At 35.6% G+C, this 13540-nt stretch overlaps 1 protein-coding gene across 4 annotated transcripts in view; it reads right to left on the bottom strand.

Annotated features, from left to right (window-relative positions):
• The window catches only part of SMC6 (structural maintenance of chromosomes 6), a 35983-nt gene that overhangs the window by 16027 nt on the left and 6416 nt on the right, over positions 1 to 13540 (bottom strand). For all 4 annotated transcript variants that reach the window (XR_008732677.1, XM_055713034.1, XM_055713036.1 and 1 more), the window contains exons 3-16: positions 12373 to 12490; positions 11467 to 11572; positions 10198 to 10334; positions 9581 to 9642; positions 8627 to 8707; positions 6967 to 7068; positions 6626 to 6745; positions 6424 to 6522; positions 5142 to 5288; positions 4661 to 4749; positions 4011 to 4175; positions 2823 to 3001; positions 1551 to 1752; positions 1296 to 1410 (exon numbers count right to left, since the gene is read on the bottom strand). Coding sequence is in view for 3 of the 4 variants with exons in the window: in XM_055713034.1 (XP_055569009.1) it covers positions 1296 to 1410; positions 1551 to 1752; positions 2823 to 3001; positions 4011 to 4175; positions 4661 to 4749; positions 5142 to 5288; positions 6424 to 6522; positions 6626 to 6745; positions 6967 to 7068; positions 8627 to 8707; positions 9581 to 9642; positions 10198 to 10334; positions 11467 to 11572; positions 12373 to 12490 (1722 nt within the window). In the remaining variant the exon portion in view is untranslated. The remainder of the gene's footprint in view (positions 1 to 1295; positions 1411 to 1550; positions 1753 to 2822; positions 3002 to 4010; positions 4176 to 4660; positions 4750 to 5141; positions 5289 to 6423; positions 6523 to 6625; positions 6746 to 6966; positions 7069 to 8626; positions 8708 to 9580; positions 9643 to 10197; positions 10335 to 11466; positions 11573 to 12372; positions 12491 to 13540) is intronic.

The following is a 13540-nucleotide window of genomic DNA, read 5'->3' on the forward strand; positions in this document are numbered from 1 at the left end:
TAAATCTTATCTTTATCTCTGAACACTTTACCTGTAAACTTATCTGCAGGACCTCTTACCTTCAGTAGTAACAGAAAATTTTAACAAAAATCAATTAAGATCAGAAATCATATAGTGGCAGAAAACAGTTCACTATCATGTTTTCATGGTGAATAAAAATAGATTGTTATCAACATAGCATGTAAATCCTAATTCAGCACCCGTTGCCAGTCACCAGTCACCTCATTCAAACCCTACTTAATAACTGATCATTGCTATTTCTTTATTTTATCAGACTCTATCCACAAGCATGTTTCTTTGCACTCTCTCATCTCAAATGCTTTAAGACTGCAGAGTCCAAAGAAGCTGTGTTGATTGTGGTAGGCGAAAAATAAATTCAGCTGTGAATGCTAACAGGCAGCTGATAATGTCATATAAGAGTGGGTGGCTGAATATCTGAAAGGGAACTTTTCAACTCTCAAGCACAAGCTAGGTACAACTGGTAGGAGCTGGCTGCAAATCTTGGTAACAGCTGGACCTCATGAAACTGACACATCCTGAACCCATCTATTATTTAAGAGACACGAGACAAAGACAGCCTTTAGGAGGCTGATGACCACATACACATGGACTATTAAGACTGGGAAACCAGAATACTTCGACACCCAGAAAGGTGGTGGTGAACATCCCAGAATCAACCAGGGAAGACCCCTGGATACACATAGGAAGAGATCTTTAGGGACTAATCCAAGGGAATGCCCGGGGACTTTGGCCAGTAATAGCCCAAACCGGTATCTGTGAGCAGCTGCACAGCAGGAACCAGTAATATTTTCTGCCTGACATTCCCTGACCAGCTGCGACCTTCCTACTGGGGACAGAAGTTGAGACCTATGAAGGCAGAGTTGAGGGGCAGGGAAAAGAGTATGTGGAAATAAAAGTTCTGACCTTACTGATTCTTAAATAAATGCCAGTATTTAAATTCACTATGGGCTGTCAGTTTACTCTGTCTTGCCCATGACAGAAAACAGTGTTTGAAGTGGACACTGACGGTTTATTGAATGCCAAGAAGGCCTTACTGGGAACCCTCCAGTGGTTACCTTTGTAACACTGGTAACTGATACAGTCTAGGTCTGCTGAGTCATCAGGGCCACCTCTCTTCAGTGGGTAAGGAAAAAAAAAAAAAACCCAACCCCAAAAAAATATCTTTCTCTACCTCTTTTGTCCATTACAGACACCATCAGTGAATGTATTGTATATCCTACATACAAAGAGAAAACTTTTTTCTTTAAAGATGAATAGGGAACCTAGAGCCTTACTTTAATCAGCAGGATCTTTTCTATACCCCTCACATCAATCAAACAGTTGGCAACCACTGCATTATCTATTTCCAGTGCTGAGAGAACTGTTGGGAATTCTGGATGATGAGTTCCTCTGAAGAAAATAAGAAAAACGATCATTAATAAAACTCACATGAGATTCTTTAAACAAAAAAACCCACAAAACTACAGTTATTTTCAACTAATAATAATCCGAACCATCACAGCTAAGCAAAAAAATTCAAAACAACTTACCTCTGCCTAACATCATAAACTTCATTCTGAAATTTATTTACAATTATTTGAGGTCTAAATCCACGTGGATAATATTTTGACATCAGTAGCTGAAGATTTCTTTCATCACTATGACTGTCACAGCAAAATGCCTGAACTAGGGTCTTTAAACAAGATTCAATAGCCAAGGTCAGTTCAGCATCTTTTGGATGAATGAAAGCACCTAAATAAAGACAGAAGAGACAAGGCTTTAGGAGCTGTGTTCCATAAAAAAACATCCAATAGTGCATTTTTACCACTCAAGGTTTTTGTTTTGTTATGTTTGTGGGTTTTTTTAAAAGAGACTAAAATAAACTTTTCTTGTAAGAAAAAAAAAAATTAACAAGTTAACTAAAAGAGAGAAAACCCCACAGCAGGCAAGCTACCCTGAGAACACAGACATATCATTTCTCTATACATGCTTGGAAGCCTACATTTTCTTCCAAGATCCTTGACAGATCACTTCTACCTTCCATTAAGGTACCAATTTTCATGGAAGCTCAGCAGGAGTATGTCAAGGCAAAGATTGCTTGTCAACAATTTAATGCTTTAAGGTGAAAGCAGAGGAACAACTATGTTGCAAGTTAAACACACACGAAGATTGCTATTATATCAGCTGCCTTCAGTAGAACACGGGTTTGCATGTTCTTACCCTGCAGTCAATGCCAAGTACTTAAGTACTTGGCCTTTACACTCACATCCAAAATATGCTGAAGCATTACTCCCATTCACAAACTGAACATAGCAGTCACTATCAGAGCTGGTCAAAAAACATACTTGAAACCACTTCCCAAGAAAATCTCAATTGGTTCTGTCCGAGTTGCTCCATGCAAAGCATTAAGTTTGACAAGCCTACTAGTCAACCACTGGACATTTTGAACAAATTCTGTTCAAGAGCTGGACAGTGCTATCCACCAAGGAACAAGCAGCCAAGCACAGTAGTCTGATGCTTAGAGAGTGCAGGTGAGTCAGAGGGGTGCACTGAAAGTTTGCCATTGTAACTATATAAAATACCTCAACAAACACAGCTGGAAAATGAGGAAAACCAGTAGATGTTAGCTAGTTCACGTGACAAAAAGGACAGAAGCAAAAGACAACCTACCAGGATAAAATGTTTAGTCCAGAAAGTACAGAAAAAAAAGACATACCTGAACCTGCTTAAAGAACAAATAGTTTCTCTAGTTCACTTCTTACATTAGCAACTATGCAATGAAACTCATGAGGCAAAATGTCTTTTTCAGCAGCCATTCTTACCTATAGGTCCAACAGGTTTGTGTTTAAACCGCCCTTGCCTATAGGCTGCTTCAACTACTTCAAGAAATGCTGGCATATGTGGTCCATATCTTTTCAAGGTATTTGTTTTACTATCATTCAGCTCTCTCAGCTGTTTCTGCTTGGCATCCAGTGCTTGTTTCACATCACAGCCTTCTCTCCTAAGAGAACAGAATTCTTCTCAGCAGCAACAGCTTATGAAGCCTTAATTTGATTAAGATAATTATAGTCTCATTTTTCAAGTAATAATGGGACAGTGTATCAGGACCTCTATTTCAATGTACAGCTAGCTACACACATACAACAATATTTTTACAGTTTCAAGAAACATAAGACAAAAAAAGCAAGAAAGAAAATTACTATTTGCAAGAGTTTTAAAAGACTTTTTTCTTTCTAACAGTCTATAGTAAGTTTATTTTATTTCTAACCATATGCTTCAATTTCACTATCTTCTGTAAAGGTCTTCAACAAAACAAAGTAACTATTGGTTAGAGTAATTGATAAAAGATGTTTAAAGTCTTTGCATCAAGTGCAATAAGCAACAATTCTCAAATCTCTTAAGACAATAAATGACAAGATCACCATAATCCCCTCTGGTAACATTGTTCAAGCCCAGGTTTCCACATCAAAGCCAGAGAGTGCTTTTTTTAGCTCGAGTATGTGCTAAGTTGGTATTTGAACCTTGCGCTCCAAAGTGTCTATAAATTTACCTTTAACTACACATAAAATAATTACCTCTAAAGTTTATTTATTTCCTTATGTGGTGTTTTATATCTTGTAACATGACATCAGGATTTACTAGGGTATTAAACAACATGGAAAAATTTAAAGCACAGTTTGCCCATAGGATGATAAGAGAATAAGAGATAAGAATAAGATGGTGGGAGGAAGAAAGAAGGGCATTAAACTGACAGTATGGATTTGTATCAGGCTTTAAATTAGTAATGCTTTTCACCTTTAATGACACAACACTTTTCTTAATTTTCCAAAAGTTTCTCAATTAAGTCATGTTGTACCAAAGACAACAGTTTAGCAAGTCTTAAAATAAACTAGAGGGGAAAAAAACAACTAAAACTTAAAGCCTAATACCTCAGGGAATGGAGGTACAAGAAAGTATCTCTTAAAACTTGAAAGAAAGGAAAACAATTACATTCAAAAAGCTTAACTTACTTAACTCTAGCACATTCTTCCTTACACTTATATATAGCCTGCTGAAACTGATCCATCTGTTGACCAATCATCGTTTCTTCATCATGGAATGCCTTCAACTGTTCCCTTAAGTGTGTGATTTTCCTTTGTCTTTCCAATTTTTCAGGCTCCGAAAACTGATTAGCACTAGAAAAGATTTTAAGTCAGTATTTTAAAACCACACTGATAATTTCTAAGTGACACTGTTTCACACAAAAGATTTATGCATCAGAAAATTACATTTAAGATTCTGTGCATTTACAAGACCTACAAAGCATGAACAGTTTGTTGTTTGGTTTTTTTTATTTGTAATCACACATAACACTCACCCAGTTACATTCCTATTACATTTAGTTTAAGGTATACTTGTTTTGCAACACCATAGAAGCTAGAACATTTATATTATCTTCAACAATAAAGAAAAACTTTTTCTGCCCAAATACCTCATCACCTTCCAGTCAAACAACTGGTATGTACGCAGGATCAGAAATATTTAAATATTTATTTAAAATTTAGAGGGTCCAGTTACATATTTTCTGTTACTGCAGATTTTCTCATCAATCAGAAGAGGTCACTCCTTGCATACCTATATTTTAATAAACACGCACCATAATCACTGCATCTGTATTTACCTGCTTTTCAGTTCTTCAATTCGTTTACATAGCTGTTCATCATCTTTTCCCAGCCGTTTTAACTCAGTTTTGAAACGATTATAAAGTACCTGTGAAGGAAATGGGATACAGTAGTTTAATCGATAGAAGCAAGAAATCATTTCAAAGAGAACTACATTTTTGAGTAAATAAATACTGAACTGCATCAAAACAGACAAACATCACTCGAATTTCAAGAATGTGAAAAAAGAATAACACACTTAATTTGAATCATATTTATGTTGACATAAGCTTAACACTGCTTAACACCTGTGTAAAGATATAAACCCCATGGCTCCTGAAAACAAAATTACTTGCAAGGCAGGCAGGAAATTGCACCTCTTTTGAACTGCACTATGGATTCAGGAAGCATAGACACAGATGCAGAAGTACATACGAGTAGAGCGTGGACAAGATTAAAGCTTTTAAATTGGTATGAACTTCGAAAGTTCTTTTTGCCTACCTCTGTTTCATTAACTGCTTTTCTTTTTGCCTGCACATCAGCCTTCAAAGAAATACACTGAGGATGCAGGACTTGTGCTTCTTCACTTACTGTTATCAGCTTGTCTTGTATTGTTTTGTACTTTTCTTCTGCTTCATTCACTTTTATCTTTGGTGCAAAAAGAGAATAATACACAAGTAGTAATGAAACAATTTTCTTCAAAACTTCATAAAGCTACAGAAGAAATATGTCCCAAAAGAATCCATCTGACATACCTCATTTGCCTTTTTTTTTGTTGTTAGAAGAAATAAAGCAAGTCATTGCTACTATGAATAATCTAAGATGAAAATTAATAAAGGAACATTCTCAGGGAACCAACAGACTACCAAATCTGTGAAATAAACAGCAACCTTCTTTTCTAACTCACAGTTTACTCAAAGACAGGCCTCAATACAATAAGGTCAAGTACCATAATATGGAAAGAAGTGAAATGAGTATTCGAACAATGTTCCTTCAACACCACACAGACATATTAGGCTATAAAGTAATAACATCTTAATTGTCAAGCAATACACATTTCCTTTTTTTAAACATTAAAAAAATATTAAAAATTCAATGAAAACTGAGTACCGATCAAGAAAGTTTGGAGAAGGAGTTTTAATAGACTTACAAGTTCAAAATAACAATGGCTAGTGTTTCTCTGCAAAATATAAATTTTGTATGTGAATCTGAATGTTTGGCAAAATTACTCTTTCTTGTTACCTACAGAAGTCTTAAAGTACCATTCAATGAGTCTGTTAAAGTTCCAGATATCTTCTGAAATTAGACACTGACCTTTTCTACAGGTAATGATACCCAAGCAAACCTACATGACAGATCCCTGAAAAATGCTCCAACTTCACTGAAATAGGCATCTAGTAAGTACTCTCAACAATAAAAGTTTAAATTACTGTTCACTGGTATATGTAATGCTTGTCATCTCAAACTCCCAGCCACAATGATATAAACCTTACCTGAAACAGAAGTATTAGTATGAAAAACATAAACACATACCCCTACTAAACAACAGAAAACAAAATGTCCTAATATTATTCTCAAATGAAATGTGGAATGCAAATGTTACCATTAAGTTTCAGATGGTTGAAAAGATATATAAATGGGAATGTTCTTAGCTGGTTGTGAAAAGCTAAGATTGCCAGTTTCAGCTTACAATGTAGAAGACAATCACAGTTTAAATATTATCTTAATTACTGAGTCAAAGAGCTAAAACCAGAGTGATGTATGATTTAAACTACATAGGTACCCGGCATTCTTCTAGCTTCTGAACAAACTTCTCTGTATTTCCTTCTTCAGCTCTGATGCTTTCTTTGATTGGCTCTATTTCTTTTTCCATCTCACTCACCTAAATAGAAGCATGTATTAGCATATATCAGAATGTCCACAGCACATCGGGAATAATTTAAAAGTACATTTCATATGAGGAAACATTGTAACAAGACATTTACCACTGCCCATGCCATTTTATGTTTCAAATCTTCAAGACTGTTTCGCATGTCATTCACAAATCCAATGTTTTTGTAACGTTCCTTTTTTTCACAATAAAGCCGCTTAAGTTCTTGGAGATGCTTAAATAAAACAAAACAAAACACAAAAATCTCAAAAAAAGACAGAGAGGCTCAATTTTGAGTGCAAAAAGCTGTGATACCATATGAAGTCTTGGAAAGATTTATTTTTTCTAAAAATGTAATGTCACTGAGACCTACACAAAACAAAACTATGTAATTTAACTCCTATAGTTATCTCAGTGCTCAGATCTGTACCAGTAATTAATTCAGCTTTTACATACCTCTACTCCTTGTTCTATCTGAATACATGCATTTTCTTTAGTTTTCATAATAGATGAATAATCTTCTTTCATTTGTTCCATCTGAGTTGCCTTCATAAAAAACTAAAAAGGAACAAAAAGACACAAATGCCAGCTTCAGCAGTTTACCTAAGTGAACTTCAAATAACTACCACAGAAAGACCACTCATGCCAACTTGTATGCAAGCTGAATGATGCCCAAAGTAAAATAACTGCTGGGATATTTCTGAATAATGAACTAACGCAGCTGTGTCCTGGGTTTGTTTTTTTGGGTTGGGTTGGGTTTTTTTTTTTTGGGGGGGGGGGGGGGGGTTTGTTTTTTTAATTTGTCCTTTTCTATAGAGAAAAGAAACTTCAAAAACTTTTTTTTGCAAGTGGATGACTGCTACAATCAAGACAGTGTACTGCCTGGATTGTAGTTAAGTTTCTTCACAGTAACTGTTGGGGTACCGTGTTTTAGATGTGTGACCAAAACAATACAGGTAACACACTAATGTTGTAGCTGTGCTAAACACTGCTTGGTATTCATATACCAAAATTTGTGCATTTGTATGTATGTCAAGGCCTTCTGTTTCTCACTCTGCTCTCCCAGAGAATACACTGGCAGAGTGTGCAAGAGGTTAGGAGGGGAAACAACCAAGTAAGTGACTCCAACCAACCAAAGAGCTATTCAATTCCATTGTCATGGTTTAACCCCAGTCGCTGGCTCACTCCTCCACCCCAGTGGGATGAGGGAGAGAACCAGAAGGGTAAAAATGAGAAAACTTGTGGGTTGAGATAAAAACAGTTTATTAGACAAAACGAAAGCCACACAAGCAAACAAAGCGAAATAAGGAATTAATTCACTGCTTCCCATTGGCAGTTCGCAGATATTTAGTCAGCCCCAGGAAAGCAGGGCTCCATCCCACGTAACAGTTACTTGGGAAGACAAACACCATCACTCCGAACATTTGCCCCTTCCTTCTTCTTCCCCCAGTTTATATACCCAGCATGATGTTCACTGGTATGGAACATCTCTTTGGCTGGTTCAGGTCAGCTCTCCTGGCACTGTCCCCCTCCCAATTTCTTGTGCACCCTCAGCTTACTTACCTGTGGGGTGGTCTGAGAGGCAGAAAAGACCTTGACACTGGTAAGCACTGCTAGGTAATAACAAAAACATCTCTGTATTATCAACAGTTTTCCACACAAATCCAAAACATTGCCTTATAACACACCTGCTATGAAGAAAATCAACTCTATTCCAGCCAAAACCAGAGGTGTTTAGCGGGTTTAGCCATCTTTTGCTCAGGAACTGGCTGGGCATCAGTCTACCCATGGGAGGTGGAGAGTGACTGGCTTAGCATGTCTTGTCTTGTTTTGCTTTGTCTTTTCTTCCAGCTTTTCCTTCATTTTTTTTAAACAATTTTTATCTCAACCCACAAGTTTCCTTGCTTTTACTCTCCTTCCTCTTCCCCATCCCAAGTAGATGACAACAGGGAAGGGAAGTGAGTGGCTGTGTGGTGCTTAGCTGCTTACCTGAGTTAACCCACAGCAAGTTATTAAAATAGGAACTCAGATTTATTTTTTTCCTCCAAATGCCACCTCTAAAAATTTCAAATCAGTATTTTAATGTTTAATCAAAATTTTAAATGAGTACTCTTACCTTGTACTTGTCACCTTCATTTTTAGACTGTAAAAAGTGCTTACTCATCTCTTGGGTTAAAACAGACACAGGATTATCTACCTGTAAAAGTATTACATTCATTTTATTTTAAGCAAAAAAGTTCTTATGTAACTCTATATATCCATGACAGTGAGCAAACCATCTCCCTGTTCCATGCCCAGCAATTCAGTAATAAGCTGAGAGAAGCAGATCCACAAATAAAGACTTCTACTCCTCTCACCCATTCTTCTTAAAACCAAACAAACAACAAAGAAATTAAAAAAAAAACCAACTCCATCAAGTACAAATCAGAACGTCAAAGACAACTAAAGAATTGTTTCCAGGAGGATAACTAACTTCTAAAAAGACAGTGTCTGTTTTTTTCCATTTATTTCACAAGATCAGTTTCATTTCTCATTTAATTGATCAAAGTATTGCATTAAATGCAATTAATTGCTGCATATATTCTTATGAAGTTTCCACAAAATAAAATCAATATATATTAACACAAGTTTATAAAATTTGGAAGGCTGAATGTGTTGAATATTTTAAACTTCATGTGCACTTCCTCATCTTTCCTTAATCACTTAAACACCAAAAACACACTCAAACTTCTCCAACAGCAAAAACTGAAATAATGAGCAGAAAAAAAGAAAGGCTCAGGTATGAAAGAAACCTACACATGCCAAGACTTTTATTAACAGGATACGTGACTCATAGCCCTCAGATCATAGCAGATACTTACCTGTCTCGGACAGAATCTTATCGTGCATTGCATGAGGTATAAATTTCAATTTTCTTTTGCCATGGCATTTGATCTTGAGATAACACAGAAGAGGTGACCCTCTCTCATTTAACAAAATGGAACATTAATTTTTAATTGAAGAATTGTAATGCATGTAATTGCATGCTGATGTATTAAACTGCACAGGATTTAAGCACTATAACAATTACCTGTATATTAAAGTGATCCAGTATTGCTACAAGTTCCTCTTTCTTTGAAGAAATTAAGGTCCCTAATGGTAAAAAAAGAAACGAAAAATAGCAGCAGGTCTGAAGTAGAGACATACAATGCCCTAGACTTTCGTTCTTTCGTTCAACCTAGCGGTTCTTAGTAAACGTAAAAAATGGGATTAGTATTTTTGTAACACAGATTTAGCCTTAAATGAGAAACACAGTCAGCTGGGTTTAATTTTTCTGATACATTTGCATTTGTACAGAAAGACTTCTAATTGGAAGTCCCTCCTTGCTTCATAAACCTTCTGTGACAGAATTAAAGTAAAACACCCGATTCAATAAAAACTCAAAAAGACTAAAAACTATGTTCAGCCTTATCAAACAAGCTGATTTTCATAAAGACAAATACTGTATGACCTCACATCACACGGAACCTGACAACTCCTTTTGACATGCTCAAATACTTAAGTCTAAGGTAAACACAAAAAATGGACATCGCCATCATTCAATGATAAATGAAATAAGAAACACCATCCTTTACTAACATCAAGGCACTGAAAGCAATGAAAGCATTTCAAGAGTTTCTAAGACTGAGGACAAAAACTACTACCAACCAGATTTGCTTTTCAGTTTGTAACTTCTGTTTCCATCCAGATTAATGTGCTGATTCACGATAATAGAGTCACCATACACTTCTGGTTTAAATGCATCTCTGCCTTGGTTTCGCAGTTTTATGGAAATATCTGCAGAACTGAAAAAAGACAATTGAAATTACTTTCAAATATTTAAAAAAAATATTATGAAAAATCAGAACATTCTAATTTTCCACAAGGATTGTTAGGTCTTGTACAGGTTGTAACTGGAAGTCAGTCATAGTAACAATGAGAAGATACATACATGTTATTTGAACCAAAACAGCATCAGAGACGCATGGCCAGAAAGGCTGCCATACAGTAACCTGTTTTTACCTCCTACGCTTCAGATAAATCGCGAGCCAAAAGGAAACAGTTGTGAGAGCAGATCTCCCCCACTTTCCCTTCCCATCTGACTGCCCTCATCTCTAGGTTGCAGAATCAAGTTACTTTTCAGTTGTTCTCCTGTCCCCAAACTGGCTCCTGTAGAAAACAGTTGCTTAGCTTCTACAGCCATCCCTAACCAAAGTAATCTATAGCAGAATACTTAAAGCACTCTTCTAGAAAAGATGAGATGTGCTTTCAGTTCTGAATTAGTATTTTCTGTTTTTCAAGCAAACGCTGAAACATGAAGTTGTTTATATATAAAGGAAGATACTGCCAACAATTTTATTACAAGCACCTCTGAAAGGAAAAGTCTGGGTCTCTGAGTTACAGCTTTATGTACATGTAATAATGTTGTAAACCACCTCTCTTATTGATTCCCCTAAACATGTTATCCCCACTCTTGCAGCAGACAAGAATCCACTTCCTGTATGTTTAATAACCCACCTGTACGTTAAGGTCTTTATATTGTATATTCATTTATTTCACCAGAAAGACAGAAAAGGAATTAACCTCATAGCTCACAGAATAATGATAACTAGTTTCCTATAACTCTTTTTAATTAAACCGATTTTTCTGTAGGATATCCAAGTACGTTGTGTAAGTAATACAGAAGATCTAGGTGGTACGCAGGACATATCACCATATTAGACAATTCAAAGATAATGGTATACAACTGGTAAATTACTGGTAAAACTTCTAGTGTTTTTTGTTTGTAGTTTTGGGGTTTTATTTAAATATGGTCTCTTCAGTGTCATGCTGCTAGAAGAGAACAGAGAAAGTGAAGGTGAACAGAAAACTGATCAGCTAACCTGAATCACAATCACTAAACATATTCAAGCTTAAAACTGAAAAAGTTTTACTTACGTCTCTCCATCTCGTACAAACACTTTTAATGAGGAACCTCTGTTAGTGGTAGTGGCTTTTCCACCAAGTCCAACAATAAGAGCAGTTAATATAGAACTTTTTCCACCTGTAACAAAAGCATTGAACTTTTTTTAATAAGAATTTATCGTAATTCTTTATCCAGTCCACCCATATTACATATTTTTGTTTGACTGCTTATGTATTCATGCACTTGAAGTCCAAACTCTGTCATCTGAACAAATACATAAAATAGTGATAACTCCAGAAAAACATCTGCAACTTCCAGGGTTCTCCCTAAAAAAACACCCAAACGCTGAGCCAACTTCTGTTATTTCTATTTAGCAATCTGCTTTCAACAAGATGTTGTATCTCAGGAGGAAAGTATCTCCCCTTCCTTGCAAGCACACAGAAAACTTATCTACAACAAAGGAAATCAAATACACATTACCATTTATATTACTATCTGAAAGGTTTTAAGGTCTCTTTCAAAATTTATGTTTAATTTTTAAAATCCTCTTTTTAAAAAAATCCTCACTGCCAGAAGTGATCTCACATAAGAAAGTATCACTCCCTTCCCCTATAACAGTTTCTACATGACATATACTTGGACAATTACTGTGCATTTAATAACAAACACTGAAGTACATTTAGTTTAAATACAAATTCATGTATGATTTAGCTATGGAAAGATTTATACTTACAACATCTTTGCAAATCTCCAAATTGAAGACCTAACTTTTTCACCAGCCTTAAACTACTAGAATAGACCTGTGTGGTTCCAAAGTCCAAAAGTGAATCTGTCTCTGTTCCTAAAAGATGGCTAGCAATTATTTTTCAAATAAAAATTACATCTTCTAAATTAACAGAAGTGCTCTTTGACAAAGAAATGATGCAATTAATACTTACTTCCATTGTTTCCAATAACAAAATTGAGATTTGATCCAAACTGAAAAGGCCCCAACATTGAATGGCACATGAAGTTCTTCAGCTGTATACTTTCAATTATCCCAGCTTCCCCTACAGTCTAAAGAATTAACGATTAGAACTGGTGTTATGCAAGCATTTTAATGAGATACAGTTTATCCATTTTAAATATAATGAAAATTCAAAAGATAGCATGACCTAAAACGTTAATGGTTACAAGCTACAAGGAAATGAGAAAGGTTTCATGACAATATGAAAAGTTGCTTGCTATAGAGCAGTTACGTAGGAATGAGGAAAAGTTACCAAAGCTGATCGCTCACTCATAGTAACTTTCAGTTCTCCCAATAATTACTTTATATTAACATAACATAAAAAATTAGTATCATAGATTCTACATGGTTGTTAGAGCAGTAATAAAGAGCATCACAGAAAAACTTTTTTGTTACTTGAATAATACTATTTGTGAGAAATTTTAGCACAGCTTAGAACAACAGAAATTAAATTAGATTAGGAATGGGGAAATGAAACTGAAAGTGACATTGCCCACTGTTCAACTGGTAAAGTATTGTTTTGACAGGAAGCCACTTTTATTGGCAGTGCTTCAGCAAAGCAATGTTTTCTAAGAAAACAAAGTCCTCAGGAAAAATAAATAAACCAATGACACAGACCAGCTGCAGTTCAAAAAAATTACGTGAGGAGTAACGTTTCTGCACACTGAAAATCAGCCATGGTGTCTTACAAAATAGAGTATTTCAGTTGGAAGAGACCTACAATGATCATCTAGTCTGACTGCCTGGCCCATTCAGCACTGACCAAAAGTTAAAGGCATTCTCCAAATGCCTCTTAAATACTGACAGGCTTGGGGCATCCATCACAGAGCAAGCCTGTTCCACTATTTGACCACTTTCTTGGTAAAGAAATGCTTCCTAATGTCCAAACTAAATACATAAGACAGTATTTCCACACTCATAAATTATTTTTTTAAATCCTCCATCAAATTAGAGTTCAACTATTACACAAAAGCAGAAAAAAAAAAACAGTATTCCTGTTTTCAAGTTTGATTTCCATCAAAATATGCATTTCAAATACTAGATTTTTTTTTTTAGACATTTGAAAGCGTCAGCTATGCAAAACAAACAAGTCTTTGGTA

The sequence above is a fragment of the Falco cherrug genome, chromosome 6, assembly GCF_023634085.1.
Source record: "Falco cherrug isolate bFalChe1 chromosome 6, bFalChe1.pri, whole genome shotgun sequence".
Taxonomy (NCBI): Eukaryota; Metazoa; Chordata; class Aves; order Falconiformes; family Falconidae; genus Falco; species Falco cherrug.